The 22536-nt window shown below is 50.8% G+C and overlaps 9 protein-coding genes across 9 annotated transcripts; 7 read left to right on the forward strand and 2 right to left on the reverse strand.

The window, feature by feature from the left end:
- Nucleotides 1-95: 95 nt before the first annotated feature.
- On the reverse strand, nucleotides 96-1904 carry CDV56_103256 (uncharacterized protein; the record flags this gene model as incomplete). The annotated part of the gene is made up of 5 exons (XM_026756875.1): nucleotides 96-141; nucleotides 190-1132; nucleotides 1191-1533; nucleotides 1594-1737; nucleotides 1809-1904. The coding sequence occupies 5 exons, from the start codon at nucleotides 1902-1904 to the stop codon at nucleotides 96-98; spliced, it is 1572 nt and encodes a 523-aa protein (XP_026611235.1).
- Nucleotides 1905-4765: 2861 nt separating this feature from the next.
- CDV56_103739 (glycoside hydrolase family 28 protein) lies at nucleotides 4766-5983 on the forward strand (the record flags this gene model as incomplete). The annotated part of the gene is made up of 3 exons (XM_026757358.1): nucleotides 4766-4993; nucleotides 5049-5468; nucleotides 5525-5983. The coding sequence occupies 3 exons, from the start codon at nucleotides 4766-4768 to the stop codon at nucleotides 5981-5983; spliced, it is 1107 nt and encodes a 368-aa protein (XP_026611236.1).
- A 1438-nt stretch (nucleotides 5984-7421) lies between these two features.
- Nucleotides 7422-8922, forward strand: CDV56_104007 (CRAL-TRIO domain-containing protein; the record flags this gene model as incomplete). The annotated part of the gene is made up of 3 exons (XM_026757626.1): nucleotides 7422-8153; nucleotides 8204-8345; nucleotides 8393-8922. The coding sequence occupies 3 exons, from the start codon at nucleotides 7422-7424 to the stop codon at nucleotides 8920-8922; spliced, it is 1404 nt and encodes a 467-aa protein (XP_026611237.1).
- A 474-nt stretch (nucleotides 8923-9396) lies between these two features.
- On the forward strand, nucleotides 9397-10464 carry CDV56_104215 (uncharacterized protein; the record flags this gene model as incomplete). Its single annotated transcript, XM_026757834.1, has 1 exon — nucleotides 9397-10464. One exon carries the CDS (start codon nucleotides 9397-9399, stop codon nucleotides 10462-10464), a length of 1068 nt encoding a protein of 355 aa, XP_026611238.1.
- Nucleotides 10465-11616: 1152 nt separating this feature from the next.
- On the forward strand, nucleotides 11617-15092 carry CDV56_104431 (putative ubiquitin conjugating enzyme; the record flags this gene model as incomplete). The annotated part of the gene is made up of 2 exons (XM_026758050.1): nucleotides 11617-11779; nucleotides 11842-15092. 2 exons carry the CDS (start codon nucleotides 11617-11619, stop codon nucleotides 15090-15092), a joined length of 3414 nt encoding a protein of 1137 aa, XP_026611239.1.
- A 519-nt stretch (nucleotides 15093-15611) lies between these two features.
- CDV56_104771 (GNAT family N-acetyltransferase) lies at nucleotides 15612-16154 on the forward strand (the record flags this gene model as incomplete). Its single annotated transcript, XM_026758390.1, has 1 exon — nucleotides 15612-16154. One exon carries the CDS (start codon nucleotides 15612-15614, stop codon nucleotides 16152-16154), a length of 543 nt encoding a protein of 180 aa, XP_026611240.1.
- A 261-nt stretch (nucleotides 16155-16415) lies between these two features.
- Nucleotides 16416-18326, reverse strand: CDV56_104846 (uncharacterized protein; the record flags this gene model as incomplete). Its single annotated transcript, XM_026758465.1, has 3 exons — nucleotides 16416-16489; nucleotides 16545-17764; nucleotides 17920-18326. 3 exons carry the CDS (start codon nucleotides 18324-18326, stop codon nucleotides 16416-16418), a joined length of 1701 nt encoding a protein of 566 aa, XP_026611241.1.
- A 270-nt stretch (nucleotides 18327-18596) lies between these two features.
- On the forward strand, nucleotides 18597-19595 carry CDV56_105030 (ketopantoate reductase family protein; the record flags this gene model as incomplete). The annotated part of the gene is made up of 1 exon (XM_026758649.1): nucleotides 18597-19595. One exon carries the CDS (start codon nucleotides 18597-18599, stop codon nucleotides 19593-19595), a length of 999 nt encoding a protein of 332 aa, XP_026611242.1.
- Nucleotides 19596-20214: 619 nt separating this feature from the next.
- CDV56_105139 (uncharacterized protein) lies at nucleotides 20215-21228 on the forward strand (the record flags this gene model as incomplete). The annotated part of the gene is made up of 1 exon (XM_026758758.1): nucleotides 20215-21228. One exon carries the CDS (start codon nucleotides 20215-20217, stop codon nucleotides 21226-21228), a length of 1014 nt encoding a protein of 337 aa, XP_026611243.1.
- Nucleotides 21229-22536: the final 1308 nt, after the last annotated feature.

Genomic DNA, 22536 nt, shown 5'->3' on the forward strand with positions numbered 1-22536 from the left:
GAACTGATGCTCCAGGCTGTGAGCCAAGAAGCATGAGAAAAGGAGATATGAACTCCTGGTAGGATATCGCATCCTCCAATTATGTTGTCCTATACCTATCCGACCCTCATGGGAAAGTCGTTGCCTTCAACCCATTTGGTACTATCAATATGTCAGTAGCTTAATCAACATACGTGACGATGGACATACTCCGGTTCTAAATCAATCTTCGCATGGTGCAAATCTCCCCAGCGCGAAGTCTTGAATTTGCAGGTCGGGCCGCGCGTGCAGCCGTCTCCAAATGGACAGTGGTGACTCAGATAGCAGCGGTAGTTTTCACAGTAAGGACCGTTAGTACACAGACTGCCCCGGGCTTTCCACCTGTGGACCGCGCGCTCTCCAGGTGTCAATTGGACTTCGTGCTCCTGCGGACAATTCGGTCCCTTGGTACAGCCATCAGCCAGGAAGAGCTCGTTACAGAAGGCTTTTGGTTTGATCTTCAAGGTCTTTTCGCCGTAGGTTCGGTGATCGCTGGGGTTCGCGGGCCGGTTGTTGGGAGGATCGATGCGCTGCCCGTTGCTGTTGTAATATATGACACGCGGCTCTTTAGTTTTGGCACTGCCTGCGATGACGACATTATGGTGACCGTTCGCACCGCCGGCTGTGGCGTATGTGGGATACTTAATCGAGACACCACCGTTGCCGGAGCTGACCACGGTTCCAACTGCTGGGGACGCTTGACGCTCTGGCGGTGCTAGAGCTGGAGAGTTGGTGCGGACGGTGCTCGTCGTGGCTGGTCGCACGACAGGACTTTGATTGCTAGTAGTAGAGGGGGGCGCGATCGGTGGCTGGGCAATAACCCCGTGGTTGGCAGGCGGCGCAGTCACCGGTTGTGTTCTGAGAGCAGTCAAAGACGCAGGGGGAACCGGCTGGGGCCCGAGAAAATCAGTGCGGAAGACAGTGTCAAACCGGGTCATCTCGAACCCCATCTGAGTGAAGGCCGGCTGCGCAGGAGTGGTCTCCAGGAGAACGATGCGCTGTTTGGCCGACTCGCCTGCGTATTCACGGAGCTCATGAAGATAGCCGTTATCATGGCAACCAGCGAAGAAGATTTTCTTGCACTGGAAGTTTCTATAGAAATGACCGAACATCTCTGTGTTGTAATCAAGTTAGTGAGTTACCCTCTCAACCAGGACCTCTGACAAACTTACTTCTCATTTTAGAGTCAGCGTTCTCCTTGCCGTGACCGACATTGACAAAATCGAACTCGGCACGACTATTAGTAAACTGCTCCGCAAATACCCTCATCTTATCCTCATAGTCGATGGCATTGTGGTGGAAAAGCGACTTGGCCAGCCCGTTCAGATTTGCAAAGACCCGCACCACAATGGGAATATCCTCAGAACCAAGAGGTGTATCCTTAAGGTAGTTTCTCACTGCCTGGGTGAGCCGCAGGGCAGCTTCAGGGGCCCCTTGACGAGGGTCCTGCAACAACTCGTTATTGAAGATGGCACCGTCACCATCAACCAGGACTGCCACATATGGGTCTTTGTTCTATAGGCAGAAGATTAGCTGGGAAGCAGCAATTGACACTGCGTACGAGTTCAACCTTACATAGAGTTGTTCCCATCTTTGCCTTTGTTCTCGCAAATCGCGGACCTCTAGCTGGTACCTATGGCGGGACTCTCGCTCATGCTCCAGCTCAATGGTAAGCGCATCCAGTCGTCCTTTATCTTCATTGATTTTTCTTAACACGACCTGGTCAGAATCAGCAAGTTCCAAGAGTGAGATAGCTGGAGAGCGCAAGAGTGCGATGAAGGCGGCCTCACCTCGATAAGCTGGGCCCTTTCCGCGTCCTGCTTAAGAAAATGATTAAACCGATTGCTAAGATCGTCCACCGACGCCATGTCAAGAAGACTACCCATGGCTATTCTGTTGTATCTAAAGCCAGTATCTAAGGACTAGATGGACACAACTCTTATATTCTTTTGATGGCTGAGGGCGAATTCCTGTTCAGCCTGATAGACAAAGTGGTGAATGTGCATTTCTTTGTCTCAGCCGTCAACCACCAGCTGCAGGTCACGTGATCTTTTTATGGGATTCCCATTTTAGTAACCTGTCAGGTGACTGTCCCCTTGGCCAGCCAATGAAGTGAATGCCTCAGGTCTCAATAGTCCACAGCATCAACCTCTCTTCGAAGGAACAGTTTCTTTGGCTTGGACATTGGCTGTGCTGACTGAGTTGGACTTTGATATCTTATGAGAAAGGACAATCAATTTCTTTGTCACCTTGATTCATGATTCTATTAATAGCTGAAAGGCGCCCTTTCAGTCAGAATCTACAAAGAAAGCTACTTGATATATCCCTGCAGCACTTGGTCAAGGAACCGCAATCCTAGTCTCGCATTGGCCAAATAACAAGGAGACACGTGTTAAAGCTCTGGATTCAACAAATTGCAGCATTTCCCCGTATCAGATCCGAGCCTCGAATACCCGGCTTCGTTCATCAAGAATGACTTCGTTTTATGCTGAGCACGTCACCTATTGAAGCGCACAATGAGAGATTTTAGTGCCAAGCTTTAGTGTATACTAAATGCTGAAAATTCGTGATCAACATCTTACAAGTGATTGAGAGTCAAAGATTCGACAGCTTCGGAACGTCATTGGAGCGACTTCAAATAGGACTGAAGAGCAGAGCGCACCACCGTCAAACTCGACGCGAAGGGATGCCAGTGACGGCGGGCTAAGAGTGCTTGATCTCTGTGGACCAACCGACCTGGAACCCGGCAGGATGCGGTCTCTGAAGACAAGGAGACGGGAAGACAGCTGGCCGATGGTACACCGAACAACTAGATCCCATCACTGAGATCCTACATCGACCGTCCGTAGAAAGGTGGTTGTTGCAGGGAGAACGATACCTGGATTGTAGCGACATGCCGGCGAGCCTGCGAGCAGCACTGGAGAAGAGCTTTCTACTGGTCTCACCTGAGATCACCGTCTTTTATCAGTAATGCAGTGGGGATGCCGTCACCGTTTATCTTTTGGTATCTTGGTCGAAGCTGAGGGAGATGTCTCCGTATGCGAAGGCTTAGCCTGGCTTGTTTTCTGTTTGACCGCTCCATTCAACGCTAGACGATTACTTGTATTCTAGGTGAGAACCCTTGTATATCGAAAGCAATTGAATCTCCACTATATCCTCTTGCTAGCCACAGTTGAGCCGTGATTCAGGGAGCCAGTTCAGCTACTCAGCCGGACAGCCCTAGGGTAGGCAGGGGACCGGATGCTCCAAGTCAGAGACCGAATGCGAGTCCTAGACGGCAAGACAGGGTAAGTTCCTCATAGAAGCTATTGAGATGTCGTTGCTTGTGAGGATGCGCGCACGTATAATGTCGGAGGTCTCCACGCGATGACCGAGATTGGCCATGGTGCATGTGTTTCGGTCACTCTCAATGTAGGAGTATTCTATGCAATTATACAGCGAGACACAGGTAAGCTCCGAGATACATGTTGAGTGAGCTGATCCTTGCGAGTTTCGACAGCTACAGCTGCAGATTTACCGACATTGGGTTTAGCAGCAAGTTGTGTATCTTCTAAACCATGAATAATAATGTTCAGATCATTGCTTTAACGGCGATATTATGGTTGCACGCTCTACGGAGTATGGTGGGAGTCTATCGGTATTTTGGACATTGCAAGACATCATTCCAGCCCCTATTACTCTTCCTGGGAGATTATACATGGCCGCGTCATCCAGCAACATGAAACTTCAACATGCTTGATTCCATCATGGCGCGAGTCTAGCCGTTCTTTCATACTTACTTTACCTCCTGCACAAGTTCCCTCATGTTATTGGTACCTGGTGATTTTACTCCGTATGTTTAGGTCAATACCTATCCATGAATTCAACCCTGAACGGTACCGAAATAGCCGACTCGGAATTTCCGACTGACTCAAGAATAGTCTGCTCCCTAGGGCATTGCGAGGCAATTAATCTATCTATATTGCGGGTGGGTGCGTGCTATACATCTGACGAATGCTTATGACTGCCGATCATCACCACATCCCGTGAACGGACATTGGTTCCACCGTTCAGGAAGAGAATGGGAGGCAGTACTTAGTCCTTTCACCGATGGTCTAGACCGCAGAATGGATTTGGAACAGTCTACTGGGTCCTTGAGAAGATGCCGTTACTGCAAGCTCCCTGCTGAATTGCTGAGGCGTTTGTATGTACCGCAAATTATCACAGGCCGACAACAACGACACGGATCCCAGAGCATCACTGCAATGATTAAATTCTGTGCTGCAAGAAGATATGAAACAAAAATTCCCAACAGAAATAGTGCGACACCGAACCCTCTCTCGAACCACCCTATGGCCCATCCACCACACTAATCATGACTCGCAGTGGAGCATTTGATTCCCGCAGGACGCCGCAGCTCCTTGATGACGACGACCCCAGACCAAGCATCCTCCTGGCCGGCTAACCTCCGATAGCCGTTCGAGGTTGATGAACACTGCAATTCCCGCCAATGACTCTTCATCTTGCAGACATTCATGTACCGGCTTGGCCGGAGCCAAGTTGGAGCCAAGTTGGGGGTGAAGCTTAGTTTCACTGATCAGTGCTGAAGGTCGATGCGTATAAAAGGGAGTGGTGCCGTGGAACGATGGATTGACTTTGCAAGCTGCAACCTCCAAGCCTCCCTTTTCTTTCCTACCTGTTGACCAGATTCATTCCTTACCGACCAAAACTGTTCTGTTGATCAGAACTTTTCCTTCGTTTATTCATCATGCGTTCCGTTGAGCTCCTTGGCCTGGCTGCGCTGGGCTCCCTCGTCGCTGCTGCCCCTGCTCCCTCTCGCGTGTCGGATCTGACCAAGAGGTCTTCGACTTGTACCTTCACTGCGGCCTCCCAGGCCACCAAGAGCGCCTCTGGTTGCTCCGAGATTGTCCTCGACAACATCGAGGTTCCTGCCGGCGAGACACTGGATCTGTCTGATGTCGATGACGGCACTACCGTACGTCGCTGCCATTGCTCATCTCCCTGCTCAGCCACTATGCTAATCCCCGAAGATCGTTTTCGAAGGCACCACCACCTTCGGCTACGAAGAGTGGAGCGGCCCCCTGATCCGCTTCGGTGGCAAGGACATCACCGTCAAGCAGAACTCCGGCGCCGTGATCAACGCCGATGGCTCCCGTTGGTGGGATGGCGAGGGCACCAACGGCGGCAAGACAAAGCCCAAGTTCATGTACGCCCACAGCCTCGAGGACTCCACCATCACCGGCCTGTCCATCAAGAACACCCCCGTGCAGGCCATCAGTGTCCAGGCGACAAACCTCTACCTGATCGACATCACCATCGACAACTCGGACGGTGATGACAACGGCGGCCACAACACCGACGGGTTCGACATCAGCGAGAGTACCGGCGTCTACATCCGCGGCGCGACCGTCAAGAACCAGGATGACTGCATTGCAATCAACTCGGGCGAGGTACGTTTCCCGCGTGTCTCGCTGGCTGACGTTGGCGTTGACTAACTGCCTCTTAGAACATCGAATTCTCCGGCGGCACCTGCTCCGGCGGCCACGGTCTCTCCATCGGCTCCGTCGGCGGCCGCGACGACAACACCGTCAAGAACGTCACCATCACCGACTCCACCGTGACCGACTCGGCCAACGGTGTCCGCATCAAGACCGTATACGATGCCACCGGCTCCGTCAGCGAGGTCACCTACTCCAACATCAAGCTGTCCGGTATTACCGACTATGGTATCGTCATCGAGCAGGACTACGAGAACGGCAGCCCTACCGGTACCCCTACAACTGGTGTTCCGATCACCGACCTGACCATTGACAGGGTCACTGGTACCGTGGAGTCCGACGCTGTCGAGGTGTACATTCTCTGTGGTGACGGCAGCTGCAGTGACTGGACCTGGGAGGGCGTGGACATCACTGGCGGCGAGACCAGCTCCGAGTGCGAGAATGTTCCCTCAGGGGCTTCTTGCTAAGCAACTTCGGACGAACAGTAGCCTTAGAGTTGTCAGTACATTGAACATACTGAGATCCTATAATATCAGATCCTTTGCATCCGATTTGGCCTTTCTTCCCCGGATCTGATGAATGGGGACGTAGATCCTTGGACCTATGGCTTCAGTGCCCAGAGACTTGATAATACATTTATTCAAGAAACCCGTTCTTGAATCTGAAGATGCCCGTTGGGTAAACCGGATCTGACAACGACTTCCACACATTGAGCCCAAAGCAAATGCAACCGAGGAGTTGATAGAAATATTCCATCACAGGCCAGGACGAGCCCACTTGATCTTGCGAGTCAGGAGCAGACAAGAACCGCAAGACAATAGAGTAACTAAACGGTAGTTGAGCATGCAAGATGCATCTCCTGAAACTGAACATGCCCAGGAACCGTAGTGGCAAATACATCCACCTTAACCAAACCTGAAATCCATCGCACTCCTTTCCCTAACAAGTATCATTCCATTCCTGGACGCCTTTCAAGGCTCAGAAAAATGATGAACCTGAAACAGGTCGTATAAGCACCAATCAGTGGCTCTGGCGAACTTCGCAGTGCATTCCGAAAGGAGTCTAGCTATGTCCGCTTTCCAGCCGTCAGCCTAAGTTAGTATTAACAAGTACTCCGTAGCGTGGATCTTTGTGGATTTGTCCAATTTGTGGTAAGTGCCGATGGGTCTAGTTGTTGAATATCAAAGCGTAATTGGTCGCTCCATATCTAACCCACAAACCATTTGGTTGATGTTGGCGGATCGACGGTTTGTGGAATCACCATGAATGCGGGGGAAATTGACTGGTTCAGGTTTTAAGGTTCTACTCCGGGGTAGAATCAGAAACGCTATTGAGAGGCCATTTATCTAAATCTCAGTGCAATTGAATCTCATTTTCGAGGACAGTCTGTTGTAAGCAACAGGTTCCGCGGATTGGCTTGTGCATGGAGCGTAGATATCATGCATATTCTTGGAGTCAAGGGATGCCCGGATGATCACAGGATGTTTGGAAGCATGCACGCGTCATATCAAGATCTTCGCTAGCACATGTAGTAGACTCTGAAGATATTAGTACATTGTATCGAGCCTAGGTTCAGTCCATGCGGTGGGGACTGGTAAACTGGGGAATTTGAGTTGAGATGGACTTGATAAGCCATGACCATCTCGATCCACAATCGCGGGGAGGGATCAAGGGGCCCCTCAAACGTCCTGGTTACCAAGTCTGGATCTAGATCACTGGTCAGCGCTTATCGTTTCTCCCACAATGATGGACATGGCGGACCGAGGTATGCCGATCCCTGCGGGGGACTTTCATATGCCCTGAGCACAATAAGGCTGGTCTGGATTTATATATAGGCTCAGCCCACTCAGCCCAGCTTGACCGGCCAGACGATGTGTTCACATTCTTCGACTGACAACCGAGACAATGGCGCACTCGAACATCCCCGAAGGATTCCTCGGCAATCTCACCGCAGACCAACAGAAGAAACTCGAGCATCTATGGACTATCGTCCTGAGTCTGTCCGATGCTCTGACATCCACCACAACAGACACAAATGAGCCTCAGCACCGACGCAACTCCCTCGCTCGGACCAACACGACCGCCTCAAAGGGCAGCACAGCCACCACCCCCGCCTACGCTGCTCAAGTCTCTCAGCACCTCCAGGGGCTCGGGCTGCACACCCCTGAAATCAAACAAGTTCAACATATCCTCACCGAGATTACACCCGAGGAAATCCGAGATGGACTCCTGAGCACCGCAAAGCACGATCACCCAGATGCGCTGTTCCTGCGCTTCCTGCGCGCGCGCAAGTGGGACGTCAACAAGGCCTTTGTCATGATGCTGGATGCCATCCTGTGGCGCATGAAGGAGTTCAACGTCGACGAGGAAGTCATCGCCAAGGGCGAGCTGCATGCGCTCAAGGCGTCGAGAGATACCTCCAACACTGTTGCCGCAAAGAATGGAACAGACTTTCTGGCGCAGATGCGCATGGGAAAGGCGTATGTGCACGGTGTCGATAAGCTGGGCAGGCCCATCGTTGTGATTCGGGTCAAGTTGCATAAGCCCGGTGCGCAGAGCGAAGAGACATTGAATCAATTTATTATCCACGTTATTGAGTCCGTGCGGTTGTTGCTGGTGCCGCTGGTGGAGACTGCTGTAAGCCATCACTTTCGACTTTGGCGTCATAGAACTAACTGACAGCGCAGGCGGTTGTCTTCGATATGACTGGGTTTGGTCTCTCGAACATGGAATATCCACCCGTCAAATTCATCATCAAATGCTTTGAAGCAAACTACCCCGAGTCACTGGGTGTGCTGCTCATTCACAACGCACCATGGGTGTTCTCAGGTACGTCCGTTTCCAATCGCATGAAGAGTATCCACTGACGAGAATAGGTATCTGGCGTCTCATCAAAGGCTGGATGGACCCCGTGATTGTCTCCAAGATCCAATTCACCAAGAGCATTGCCGACATGGAAAAGTTCATTCCCCGCGACCGGATCGTCAAGGAACTCGGCGGGGCCGAGGACTGGACATACGAGTACGTGGAGCCCGACGAGAACGAGAACGACCGCATGGAAGACACGACCGCGCGTGATGCTCTGCTGGCCCAACGTGCCAGCATTGGCGTCGAGCTACTCAGCGCCACCTCCAAGTGGGTCACAGCAATCAGGAACAAGGACGAAGAGGAGACGGCAGCTGCCAAGGCTCATCGGGACGAGTTGATTGAGCAGTTGCGGTTGAATTACTGGCAGCTAGACCCATACATGCGCAGTCGGAACTATCTGGACCGAACGGGGGTGATCAAGGACGGAGGTAAGATCGACTTTTACCCCAAGAGCCAACCACAGTCGGACGTTGAGGTGGCCAAGGTCGTGGAGGTCGAACATGTGGAACGGACTCAGGCGCAGGTTGTTAATGTCTGATCCATTCTCTTCGTTTCTGTGTGATTTGTGTCTTCAATATACCAGTTACCTAGTTTTACACTTTAGACATGACCCGCTGTTTCTTCATAACAACTCACCAAGCTCTTTGCATTATAACAGTAGACCTTTCTGCGGAGATGCAATCTTCAGGTACCAGTAAGAAAAGCACAAAGCCTCCTGCCTCCAGTCCTGGCAGCTCAGTTAGACTTGAGGGTGTAAGACCTCCCGAACGAGAACCAACTTACCCCGGACTACCCCGAAAATCCCCGCACTTTTATCCAGGAAGTCCGACTGACGATCCCAGAAACTGCTCGCACTTCGTGATAATTAATGCCGAAATATGGCGAATCCTCTCAAGGGGTTACCTGCCTCTTGCGATCATGAATAACCTGGAGTTCTTTAACCATAAGAAGGCGGAGCCCCGGATCTTGTGTTTTCTGAAGCGCAGTCCGCAAGAACTGTGACCAAACAAACATGAGAACCTTATATGTCACACAAAGCGGCGCGATAGCGTTGTATGCGCTTCTTGCAGCCGTAACAGTATCTGCCTCTGGCGTCGACTCTGGCTACACTCACGACTACGTTGCTCCGGATAACCTCGTTGACCCGCAGGTCACTGTTCAAGCAAAGGTCCTTGCTCCGGATGGGCCCAGATATAAGGCTCTGGTTTTCGCCTCGTCCACCTTCAACACATCTACCTTCAACCTCGTTCGGAAAGATGTGGCGGCACGAGTGGTAGAGTTTGCTCAAAAAGGACTCCCCGTGGTTCTTGTTGGTAGCCTACCCCAAGTGACATCAAATGCTCAGGCTGGTCAAATCGTCGAAGACGGATGGCATAAGATACGCAACTTGCCATCCGTGCAGTTTGTCTCGTCACTTGCAGATCTCACCGGTGCCCTGACTAAGGCAGGAATCACAGCCGATGTTTCGCCGGACTGTACTACCGGTACATTGCGTGTGGTGAAACGGTCCGACCCCAGGGGCAAGGCGGATTATGTCTTTCTGTATAACGATCAGAACGTCTCTACCACATGCAAAGTCAACATCCAAAACAATGGAGCGAGAACGCCGCACCTTCTCAATGCTTGGACGGGGGAGAGGAAAATGGTCGACTCATTCAAGAGAAGGTCCGCGGCGATTGCGGTCTCCCTGCAGTTCGCGCCAAATGAGACAACCATTCTAAGTCTTGAGAATAGTGGCAATAGTGATGCAGGAAATTCGAGCATTGTCGCAAGCAGCAGTACGTCAAGTCGATACAGCATAGCTAACCTGACACGTTGGGACCTGTCGATTGAAGACTTTCACGCTCCAAGCGACCGTTCTCTGGTTCAAACAGCCGTCACGTTGCACAACTTCTCCAACATCACCCTGAGACCATGGAGCGCTATCTCTCCTGCTTTGACCAATGTGGGTGGCATCGGTCGATACTCGAACGAGCCTCACTGTACCGAATGTCCCTCGCATACAGGGCAAGCTATCACTAGGGCCGATTATTCACACTGCTCGCGTTTATATCGATGGACGAAAACTTCCTCCCATTGATCCAGTCAATCCAGTCGTTGACATATCTCCATACGTGAGTCCGGGTCAGACGCATAAAATTGTGGTGGAGGTGACAACTCCACTATTCAATCGGATCAAGGCAGAGGCAAATCAAACTATGATCGCAGGGTCAATAGCGGGAGAGGTACAGCCGCTGTATGCTAGTACACCGTATCAGAAGTATGGCTTGATTGGACCTGTGGTGATGACTTGGAGCATTAGCACATGAGTCACCCATAGCTAGGCGGTTGAAGCTACCTCAGGGGGGAATCCCATGTTTTGATGGCTGGAAGCTTCTTTCATGCTTACATTAACAATATATATATGGACAACGCACAGCTAACCAAAGAGGTCAACCAATTGGAACTTCAAATTTTCGATCGAGTAGTAGAGCCTGAACTTTTCCTCCACAGAAAGAGCTGAGACTGTGTTGCATGAATGCCACCTTTGCACACTGCGATCACTTTACAAACAGCCCTGATCCCGTGCCCTACTTTCCTCTTTGAGCAGATCCCATGTGACAGGTCATGTGACAGGAGCACCTCTGGCCAGGGGCTGGCCAATCAGAATAGCTGACGGAGGGGCAGCTCATGCCTAAGGCAGACACTACATCAGATTAGGATCGTTTGTTTTGAGCTGGCGCTATTGAGCCACTTTCTTTGTATCCCATCTTGAAACAAAGTCCATAATGCTAAGAGATGAAGGGCGAATAGTTCCTAGGAGAAGGAAGTCTATTGAGAGTGAAATGAAGATGAGCGATGAGTGGTTGAGCCGACAGAGGCACCCCGACCTAATCCAGAAAACAGAGATATAGAGCTAAAAAGAATGACGCAATTCCTAAGATGCTACCAGAGTCTTTCACTGCGCAGAAGTAAGACACTTGGTGATAGACATGGCGAAACCATGGTTGTGCGCTGAGAGAAAACTAGGTATCCATGACCGCTGCAGCCTGGACAAACAACTCTCCCAGCGTCGCCTATGGTTCTTTGACTGTCACTGACCTTTCTCTCACTACAACACACGGGCAAATATTTCTACAACATCCAACGTCAACCACGATTTTCCATCATCTTGATCAAATCAGCGGCATATCTCGACATACCGAAGCTCATATATTGCGAATTGCAGGCTTTCCTTCTGCCAGGAGACACCATGCCTCGCAAAGACTTTCAGAAAGACCTGATTGGTGCAAAGACACCAAGCAGGTTCCCTCATCTGAGCGGTGTCAGAGCAGGAGATCATGATGGCTCCATCACATTTACGTTTACCGATGCCTCCACAGGCACCAGTATTGATTTTCAAGCCATAGTATCAGGTGAGGCTCCTTCGAAGGCCTTCTCGGATGGACGTGACCGAAACCAACTGACATCTCGACAGATACACAAGACTACCCCGAAAGTCACGCGTACTTTGTCTTCACCACATCCGAAGATCCTCCTTCAAGGGTCGCTATAGTTCTAGAAAATGCTCAATCCAGGTTCTCAGGGGTTTCACTTGAGGATTTCCTCAATTACATCGACGAGCTCGTCCAAGATGCGCTGCGACAACCTGATATCGAAGCAGATGATGATGATGATGATGAGGTTGTTTGTGGGGCTGAGGACGAGACTGGGTTTGATGACGACGACGACAACAACAACGACTGGGAATTGGACAGTGAACCGGAATTTGTCATTTCTGAGACGGACCACAAAGATCTACTGAAGACCCTGCGCCGCGACCTTCGCGCTGTGAAAAATGCTGGTCTGAAAGTGGGCTATCTGGGATCACTGACAGGCTCTATAATCGTGTCAGTCTCCTGTCGCATCGGTAGACTAGGTATCTCCGAGGAGGCCATGCAAGCATGGGATGTCCGTGCTTCGGAATACTTGGTTCTGCTCATTCGTTATCCAGCGACGTATGTGCATTTTCAGAAACTGCTGGCGCTCGGGAACACAAAGTACTCTGCGATCCAGTTCCACGTCGGATTATGTGATTCTTACAAGCCAACTCTTGAAGACGCCACACGAGCCTTTCAAGGAGATCTTCCACTGCCCAAAGAAGGCCTAGGAGGGACCGCTCACCGATTGAAACCACTTTTCATTGGGCAACCGCTGGACTCACTCCTGAACGAGAGATTTCTCCGTATTATGGAACTGCGATATCATCTCCGCCTGTCATGGACCGGAGCTGAGCTTTACATTCAACAAAATCAAGGCAGGAAGCCCGAAAATGCCGCTCTACCCGACGACTATTTCGAGCCAGACACCTGGGGTAGCTCCACGCCGGCGCTACTCCAAGGCGATCATATAGGTCAAGGTCATGAGCCCGATAAATTGTCCCTGCCGTTGATATGCATGCAGTTTACTCTTCGTCACTTTGTCAAGTGCACGGAATTCTGCCTGGTCTGTCATTGCAAAATCCGCGATAGTGTTGAAGCACTCAAACCGTACGTTTGCTCCAACGGGTTGTGTTTGTTCCAGTACATGGCGCTCGGCATGGGCCCAAGCCTGGAACATGAGATTCGATTCCAACCGAGTGTTGTTGATTTGCTCATCAGTTTGACATATGCTCGGGCAGTATTCGGACGTCTCACGGACTTTCCCACAGGCCTAGGTCTCAAAGTCCCATGGTTTCTAAACATGAATAGGCTTGAAGAGATCGAACGTCAACCGACAGATACAAAGAAGAAAAATTCCTCGCAGGTTCAAACCTGCTACAGTGGCAGCCTGGTCCCTCAAACAATGACTTGCCGCCCGGATAAGCACCCGCCCTTCAAACACGGAGACTGGGTGGTCATTTTTCAGACTGGAACGCCCCTGAAAGAAGGACCCTGGCATTGTCGAGTGCAGGCCATTGATGCCGGTACTAGTGAGGTACAGCTCTCCTCTCCGATTGTGAAGGGGCAGCAGCTCTCCGCATCCGAACTTCTGCAAGGTCCGTCACATGCCGTCAAATTCATGATCTACGACAGGAATTTCGATGACCTTGACGTTGATGATAAAAGAGCAGCGGTCAGACTGCTTCTCGATACCCTTCCCGATGTTGATAAGATGAAAGCCTTCCTTGGGAACTCCGATAACAAAAAGCTGGCTGCCTGGAAGGATGTCATTTCCCCGGCAGCACTCGACGTGCTGCGTTGGGTCGTTGCGTCAAACCGCTCCTTTATCATGGAGGACGATACCACGCATTCCGATCATCGAGTGACTGGCATGGGGTCATACAAGCAGTTTCGGCTTGTCCAGGGGGCGCCAGACAAAGAGCAGCGCTTCAGAGCCGCCGTCGCCGCGAATACCGCGACTACCAAGACAGATTACCCGACCATCTTTGCCTGGCACGGCAGTCCAGTGTACAACTGGCACAGTATTCTAAGAGAAGGCCTCCACTTCAAAGAGGTCGCAAACGGACGCTCCTATGGGGATGGGGTGTACCTGTCTAATAACTTCAACACATCCGTGGGTTACACGCGGAGCGGACTCGACTACTCCTGGCCTCAAAGCAATTTGAAGATAACGATGCTGGTCTCACTCAATGAACTGGTCAACGCGCCAGCTAAGTTCAAACACACCAATCCGCATTACGTAGTCACTCAGCTGGACTGGATTCAGCCGAGATATCTCTTCGTCAAATGTCACGTCCAAGGTGCAGGGCCCAGTGCCCCCGGTGCAGCAAATCCAAATCCATCAGCCATGTACATACAAGATCCGAAATATTCAGCCAGGGGGCCGAGTGGAGGCCCGATCGCCATTCCGATCTCTGCCCTCAACAGCCAGCGAAGGTATAGCTTGGGGCTTCTTCACCAAACCGACCCTGCCATTAGCAAATCGCCCTCTCCTCCTGGAGGAAAGAAGCGAAAGCGAGAGGCAGACACGATGCCTACCCCTGACGACTCGACAAAGATAGTCTTGCAGGAAGATGACGTTGTTAGCGTGGCCACGGCATTCGACGATCTTCTGGTTCTTCTCTCAGATGACGAGGGCGAGGTAGAGGAGGCCCCGCCAGTCCAGTCGTCCAAGAACAGTGTGAAAAGTGACTTTGAACCCGGAACTCTCAAAAAGGAATCCCTTCCCCTGCTCAGACCTCCCCAATACGCAACAACACCAGCAACCAAAATCTTACAGCAACATCTTCGAGCCACCCTCAAAGTTCAAGCTCGGGAGCATCTTCACGACCTGGGCTGGTACATCGACCCTGATTTTATAACCACAGTATACCAGTGGATCGTCGAGCTGCACAGCTTCGACCCCAATCTACCGCTCGCAAAAGACCTCAAGCAGGCTAACATGAAAAGCGTTGTGCTTGAACTGCGCTTCCCTCCCGGCTTCCCTATGGCTCCTCCATTTGTCCGCGTGATTCGTCCCCGGTTCCTGGAGTTTGTCAATGGCGGTGGTGGGCACGTCACCGCGGGCGGGGCCATGTGTATGGAACTTCTGACCAATTCAGGCTGGCTCCCGACGGCATCTATCGAGAGCGTGTTGCTGCAGGTCCGAATGGCAATCACTAATACCGAGCCTCGTCCTGCGCGTCTGGCGCTGAAACGGTCTCATAAGGACTATTCCGTTGGCGAGGCGGTTGAAGCGTACAAGAGGGCATGCCTGGCGCATGGGTGGCAGATTCCGGAGGATATTCAGCGGCTCTCGTGGGCTTGAATGGTGTTTAATATTTATGGGTAAATCACCTCGCAAACCGAGACCAATCTATTGCTTAGCTCGTCTCGATAGCTATATTGATATCCTAATTTTTGCCCGAGACTAGAAATGACATGAAATCGCTTTTATCAAACGAATGTTTAGCACACTCACTCGTCCCATCGACGGTGGATTCTTTTCTATCCCGAATTCGACTACCAAGGCCTACTGTTCTCTTATAATGATCCCAGGGCTAGATTTGGGCACCGCAATTCATGGTCTAAGAATCTAGAAGTCGGGTATGACTCAAACGATCTAGAACTGGCGTATGCTCGTATTTGATTGGCGATTATTGTCGTAGATTGCCTTGGCTAACCGGGATCAGCCAACAGTGGGTACTTTGAAGCTATATAAGAATCCCTATTTCTTGCCATCCTGCCGACAATACTAAACAAATCACTACCTACAGTGTAAACCTGCAACAACATCACTCTCACAACAGTGCAGTATCTCACTCAAGCAAGAACGCTACGAATCACAATGACAACGACTCCCCTCCAAAAGTGCGAAATTTCAATCCGCCTCGCCCTTGAAGAGGACATCCCAAGGATGAACACCATCGAAACCTCCGCCGCCCAGCTCTTCCGCACCGTCCATCTCGCCTGGATCGCCGACTCCCCGCCCCTTGATCCGGCAACCCTCCGCTCAATGATCGCGCAGCAGAACGTATGGGTTGCAGTTACCTCGGAGAACACGGCGGTAGGGTTTATCGCCGTGCGAGACCTCGACGGGATGTTGTACGTCGCCGAGATGGATGTGCATGAGGACTGGCAGAGGAGGGGGATTGCGCGGACGATGCTGGAGGAGGTGGAAAGGCGGGCGAGAGACAGGGGATATGAGTATGTCTCGCTCACGACGTATCGGGATTTGGGGTTTAATGGACGGTTCTATGCGAGGATGGGGTTTGAGGAGGTGGATGTGGACACGGCTGGTGAGAGACATGGACGGGAGTTGGAGGAGCAGGCGCGGTGTGGCCATGATAGGGCCAGGAGATGTGTGATGCGGAAGAGGGTTGCACTGTAGCTATGTGGGATTGGCATATGTTATGGAGAATGATGTTCTGGTTTACCGATTGCGAGAGAAGTCATAATCTACATCTCGTCCTGGCAGCCTTGTCACGTATATCATATGCCTCCTGCCAAAGACGAGACTGCTAATCATTTGGAGCCAAATCATAGACTAAGTCTTGATTCCCTTCGATTGTCGAATCTCCTGTTCCATATAGGCTCCAGGAAAGGAGCATCTATACACTTGCCTCAGCCTTTGACCCCGTTGCGTCTTCATCTACAGCCAGAGGAAAACTTCGCCAAACGTCACAATACCTAATTTCACTTGATTCTCCATCTTGAAGCTGCGTGCTAGGCCAGATTCGGGAAGACACTTCAGCAACCCACGGATGCACAGAATAGTAACAAATAGGAATCATAGTGATTCGCGCGTCGACTTTGTTCCGGTGCTCGTGGCGGATATCGCGCTCAATGGTCCACTCCGTGGACAAGAGCCTCACAAGATGGGAGAACTCGCATCGCGCAAAGTAGGCCGGACGAGTCTGACCTTGTATTGATAGGGACAGCCGTTCAAGGAGTGGCGCATCTTGGGGCTTTGCGGCCGAAATAACCTCGAGGATCGAGCACGCAAGTTGTTTGTCAATGAGGGTATTGATCAGAAGCCTCCGGATGTGGCCGTTGCGGCTCGGGTTAATGCCTCCTAGATTTACGTTGGCGGGTTGATTGTCAAAGTCGTCCCAATCCGGATCGATGGAGGCGTGCTCTTGGTCCAAGGTCGGATCAGATACATCTAATACCAGATCGAGGAACTTCAGGTTTCTGACTGTGCCCAAGGCTTTGTAGAGAGCCACTTCCCGGGCGTCTCCTTGGGTACGACGGATGGGGATGCTCATCTTCTCCAGTAGAGGACAATGTCTGCCGAGTTGGAGGATATCGTTCTCGGTGAAACATTGCCAGGGCAGACCAGCCACCGACAGCTTGCGCAAACGTGGTCCGTGGCTTTGTGTCAACGTCCCAATCGGCAGCTGTGAGTGCCATTCGTCTAGGTATACGTCTGATAGCGCCGGAAGACTCTGAAGAAATCTTGTTGCTTTCAGGTAGAAGTCCGGTGCTTGTCCCGTTCGGCCCATTTGCGTACCAAGCAACAAGCGTAGCGTTTGAAGGGCCAGGAAATGAAGATGATCTGCCCAGGCCTCGAGTGCTTCTCCCTGGATGGGTGATGTCAGATCAAGAGTCTGCAAGACAGAGAAATCAATGTACGCAGCCAATTCCTCCAGTGTAGCGGCAGGCATGGGATCGTAGGCGTGTCTGACTCGGAGACATTCTATTGCGGCTAGATGAAAGGGTCCTTCGCCTTGTTCTTGTGTAAATTTGGACCATCTTGAGTATGTCCCAGCGGCTGGCACATCAGAGGTATTCTGTTTCACGTTCAGGTATATCGCCTTCAAGTTCGGGGCGAGGCTCAAGATGCGCAAGAAGGCCTGCTTCTGCCGAATACCTTCTGGCGTATTTGTCTCATAGTATGGACTGATAGTATTCAGAGACGGCGAGGTGACTAGCCGATATTCATGTTCGTCAGTTGTAGGAGCATATATACTCCGCAGCTCGAATGACTGCAAATGCAGTCTACATTCCGGTCGGTGTTGATGCAATGTCTGAAGCAGGCAGGGGGGAATTGTTCGCTGTGCAAATAGTGAAGATCTTCTAGGGTAGGAAGTCTCTTAATCCACCCCGCGACAGTTTCCCAGCATCCATAGTGCCCATTCCATCTGTGGATATACTGGTTCCATCCCTTTCTGACGAGATTCTGCTCTTCAGACTCATCCGAATCTTGCGGATCGCGACTAAACGACGAGAAATGTGAGACGCTGGGTGGACTCCACTCGTAACTATCCCTAGATCCACGGCCAAACGAGAAATGGCCCTCGATGATGAGTCGCCTGACACAAGTAAAGGCATTAGCCTTTTGAAACTGGGCACAGAGCCTCGCTACCTGTCTGCCAACGCGTCGATTGACACACAGGTCTAATCGGACTGTATGGAAGACGAGCGACTTGGCTATTGGCAGAGCCAAGGCGAAGCATCGCTTGTCGACTCGGAGCAGGCGAAAGACACTGAGAGAATGGTTGTCAGTAAGGAAGCGAATAACTAGAGAAATGATCTCTGGAGGAAGCTCTTGAAAGGACATTGTGGCTTTTTGAAGAGGAGAAGAAGACGAGAAAGCCAAGCTCATGTTGAGCCGGGTAAATCAACCTGTTGAACTTGTTATTGCTCTATCATGTCTACAACGCTAGAAATGGCTGTGGTTGTCTATCTATTTCTATAGAATAGACCCACTGCGGAAGGAACAATGGCCTTGGCGCCAGAAGATTGACTCACCGTCTCCAGATAACTCTTCGCCCTCATCAATTCATCATTCAACTGCCATAACCACGGCTCCTCACTTGTCACATCAGCCATGCGGTCCAAGCCGCATATTCTCCTCTTCGGGGTCGGCAGCATCGGCGCCATTTATCTCCTCCAACTGCAGCGTGCCGGATGCACCGTGACAGCCGTGTGTCGGTCCAACTACGATGTCGTCAAGCAGCATGGATTTACACTGACAAGTGTACGATTTGGCAACGTCACATATCACCCAGATCATATCGTTCGCAGTGTCGCTGAATGCCCCAAAGACGCAGTATATGATTATGTCCTGGTGACTGCGAAATGCTTCCCCGGTAGTAAGCCGTCACTAGCAGATCTGATCAGACCGGCACTTATCGGCCGTCCAGAGACGGCCATCGTCCTAGCTCAGAACGGTATAGAGATTGAGAGGGATGTTGCAGCCGAATTCCCAGAGAATCCCATCCTCAGCGGTGTCATCTACCTACCATCCACCCAAACTGGTCCGGGCATCATTGACTACCCCGAAATGCTGAACCTGCTGGAACTGGGAACCTATCCCGCCAACGCACCCGCTACACATAAAGCAGCGGCCAGCAAGCTCGTTGACCTGATGAATCAAGGCGGCGGCGAGGCCAAACTGCACGACGACATTCAGATCGCGCGCTGGACTAAGTTGCTCGTCAACGCGTCGTGGAATCCTATCTGCGCGCTGAGCATGTGCTCGGATGGGGACTTCCTCTTCACTTCAGAGCCCTTCGCATTTGAACTAGTCTGGGGGATTATGATGGAAATTGTGGCACTGGCCAAGAAGGTGGGAATTCCCGGGGTGGATGAGGAGGCAGCGAGGGTACGGCTTCAAACGGCAACCCGTCGGGCGGAAACAGGAACAGGACGCGATCCGAGTATGCTGCAGGATGTCAAGCAGGGTCGATCATTTGAAGTCGAAGCGATTGTTGGGAACACGGTGAGACTGGCTCGGAAACATGAAGTGAGCATGCCCCGGTTGGAAACCGTGTATGCATTGGCAAAGGGAAGATATGAGACATTAGCGCGTAATCACTCGCATTGACGCATTCAGATTCAATCAAGATTAGACGTCCAATGAATGATACATTAATTAAGCTAGGGGAAGAAGCGGAATTGGTCCTTCTACTGCCTCAGACCAGGCGAAGCATGATTCTCAAGTCCAACAAAGAAGTGCTTCGCATTTTGTGTCGAAAATGCACCTACTTTATGCTATCATATACATAGTCAGGAAGTCCATCATAGGCCAGATCTACTGAAGCTATGTGGCTGAAGATCATGGTGTATATCCACACCTTGGATTGCAAGTACTGAATCACGCTGTAGGATTTGCCTTCTTAGGAAGATAGTAGGTCAGCCTGGTCCTCCTGCTGCTCCCTTCACTGGCACATGTGGCATTCACTGCTCCATTTCTCTTATTTCCTCTTACCATAGTGAATGCTAGCCTTGGAATAGTGTTCACTCCTGTTGATATAGCTTCCTTTCATCCTGAACGCAAGAGTAAGGCATAAAGTCTGGTACGGGATGGTTCAAACTTTGCTGGCCATCGGGACAAAGTGTCGCGATCAGAATTACACAACCGTATGTCATTGCTGCCTGAGGGCAAGAGGTCGTGATATCTCTACAGATTTTTCCGATGAAACATATTCTCCCTCATCAGCAACATGGAATCAGCCAATAATCCCAAGAGTTTCCTGTTTCTTCCCCCCGAGATCCGCCTACTAATCTATCGATACTTACTTACCCCGGAAGCAGGCTCCATCTGCATCAGCCAAAGACGGTTTTTCAAATGGAAATCCGAAGGACCAGATGTAGCGTTCTTCGATCCGATTCTGAAACGCAAGGTCAGGGGACGATACGAAGCACGAAATCTCCCTTGCTCAGCACTGCCCTTGTTTCGTTGCAACAGCACCATCTATCAAGAAGCGGCCAGAGTATTCTTCGCTGAAAACACATTCCGGTTCTACGTCAGCGATGGCGAGGCTGACTGGGCCTTGTTATATGAATGGCTGGAGATGATTGGCAGACGCAATATATGTCGGCTTAAGCATCTCGAGATCGTCTACGAGTCTGACGTGAGAATCCATGAGGGAAACCAAAGAATCAGCGCAAGGAAATGCAACAATCTGAGTGGGGTGGCCAGGCGCCTGACTGTCGCATCCTATGATACATGGCTGGACGGGACTTCGCACGACTGGTTCGAAGTCATCAGTCCGAGGATTGAGCGGGTTTTCCGAAAGCTGAGCTGGTCCGACAACCCTCTCATCGTGACGATGTTGTTGCCTGACTGCCGAGAAGAGCTGGTACCTCGCCTGTTGTATCCAGAGGTTGATTTGCAAGAGTATGATCCACTGCCCTTGTTCAATCCTTTTCACCCTCGCGAAACCTCTTTCCAGGAATGGGAGTACCACCAGGCAGGCGCTAGGTACAGCCCAAAGGAGTTTTGTATGGTTCCAGATCTTATCGAAGGGTATCGGAAAAAGTACGGCAAAGACACCCTCACTGTCCAATGGAAGGGATCTCAAGTTGCCGCTGAATGGGCTAAGACAAAGGATCTTCTCCTTCGCTGCGGATGGGAGATATTGCACTGGGAGGAGAAGAGTCTAGGGGCTTGTTACGGGTCAATTGTGATTTTTACATTGAGATTGGGAAGAGATCTGACGCATGGATGTGTCTAATATGATATTTCTTCGGTATACTTGAAAGTTTCAGTCATTGAGACTGTACCGGACCATGAGTATGAGATGGTGTGTCTTGCTTTGGCGTGGACTGGACTATGGAACAGATATGACATTTTTGTTTGCTCGGAAAGACTCTGCTAATACTAGAAGAGGAAATACCATCTATTTGTTGATTGCTTCTCCTGAAGAATGCATGTTACCTCTCAGGCTCTCCGCAATAGATGCACGGAGTGGGTGTTGACAATGTGATTAATGCCAGGGGCTTGTACACTTAATTCTGGCAATGGACCTCATTCACTCGCTAACAATTTTGTTTGTATGTCCTCAGCTGTGCCAGGAGTAGGTAGTATTTACGTTTTCGTTTGGATTGGGGCTCCCGAAGGATTTCTTCATGGCTGCACTTCGACCTCTATAAAAGTACTCAAACTAGGATTGACTTGGCATATTCGACACTTCGCTCCCTACTACATACCTGAACCCCAGTAGGGGGTTTGAACCACATCGGAAGCTCTCTGGATTGACGTTCGAGATGTTTCAGCGTTTCAAGCGTCATCCCCAATGCCGGGATCAATGCTCCGTTGGTATAAATCTCCGCAACCGACTTGAGCGGCTTCAGCAGAAGGACCTCCTCATCGCCAAACCTCACAAGAGGATCAAACAGACGGCTGCTACCGACGAAGCTATCCAAAACTCCCTTACTCAAGCAGAAGGTCTGCATACTCTGCCACAACTAGGAAGAAATCAACATGAGATGCAAGACATTCGTTGAAAAGAGTGATTGCCTGATTGAAATGTCCACGTCTATTCAGTTGAGCCAAGCGTTCCAGATCCTCGCTGATGGGAGGGAGACACGAAAATCAGATAAACTCTCCTCGTCAGAAAGAGACCTTGGAATTGTGGTATTCAGAACCATGACGGATGGTTAGTGAAACAGGTGATCATGATTCTATCCTTTAGCTGAGATTTGGACAGGTAAAAAGCATAGTCTTGTAGAGGTTAGCCGCAAGGACCCTACATTATATCAATCTAAGAGGTGAGGCGCTAACCTCTACAAGGCTATAAGGCTAGTGGCAGCAGAAAAAGCAATATAGAAAGGCTTAAAGATTTAAAGTCTGATCCCATGAAATTAACCGTTAAACCGACCCCTACTACATTGCGGCTTAGTCAGCACTAAGCCTTAACGTAATCCACCACCGAGCGGCACACACCACCGAGCGGCACAAACTTTCGATACACTACCACCTCATCCCCTGATTAGTTAACAGATTGCTTCATGGTATCACCAACTCATTATTATGCCTCAAA

This window comes from Aspergillus thermomutatus (genome assembly GCF_002237265.1).
Source record: "Aspergillus thermomutatus strain HMR AF 39 chromosome Unknown NODE_241, whole genome shotgun sequence".
Classification (NCBI taxonomy): domain Eukaryota; kingdom Fungi; phylum Ascomycota; class Eurotiomycetes; order Eurotiales; family Aspergillaceae; genus Aspergillus; species Aspergillus thermomutatus.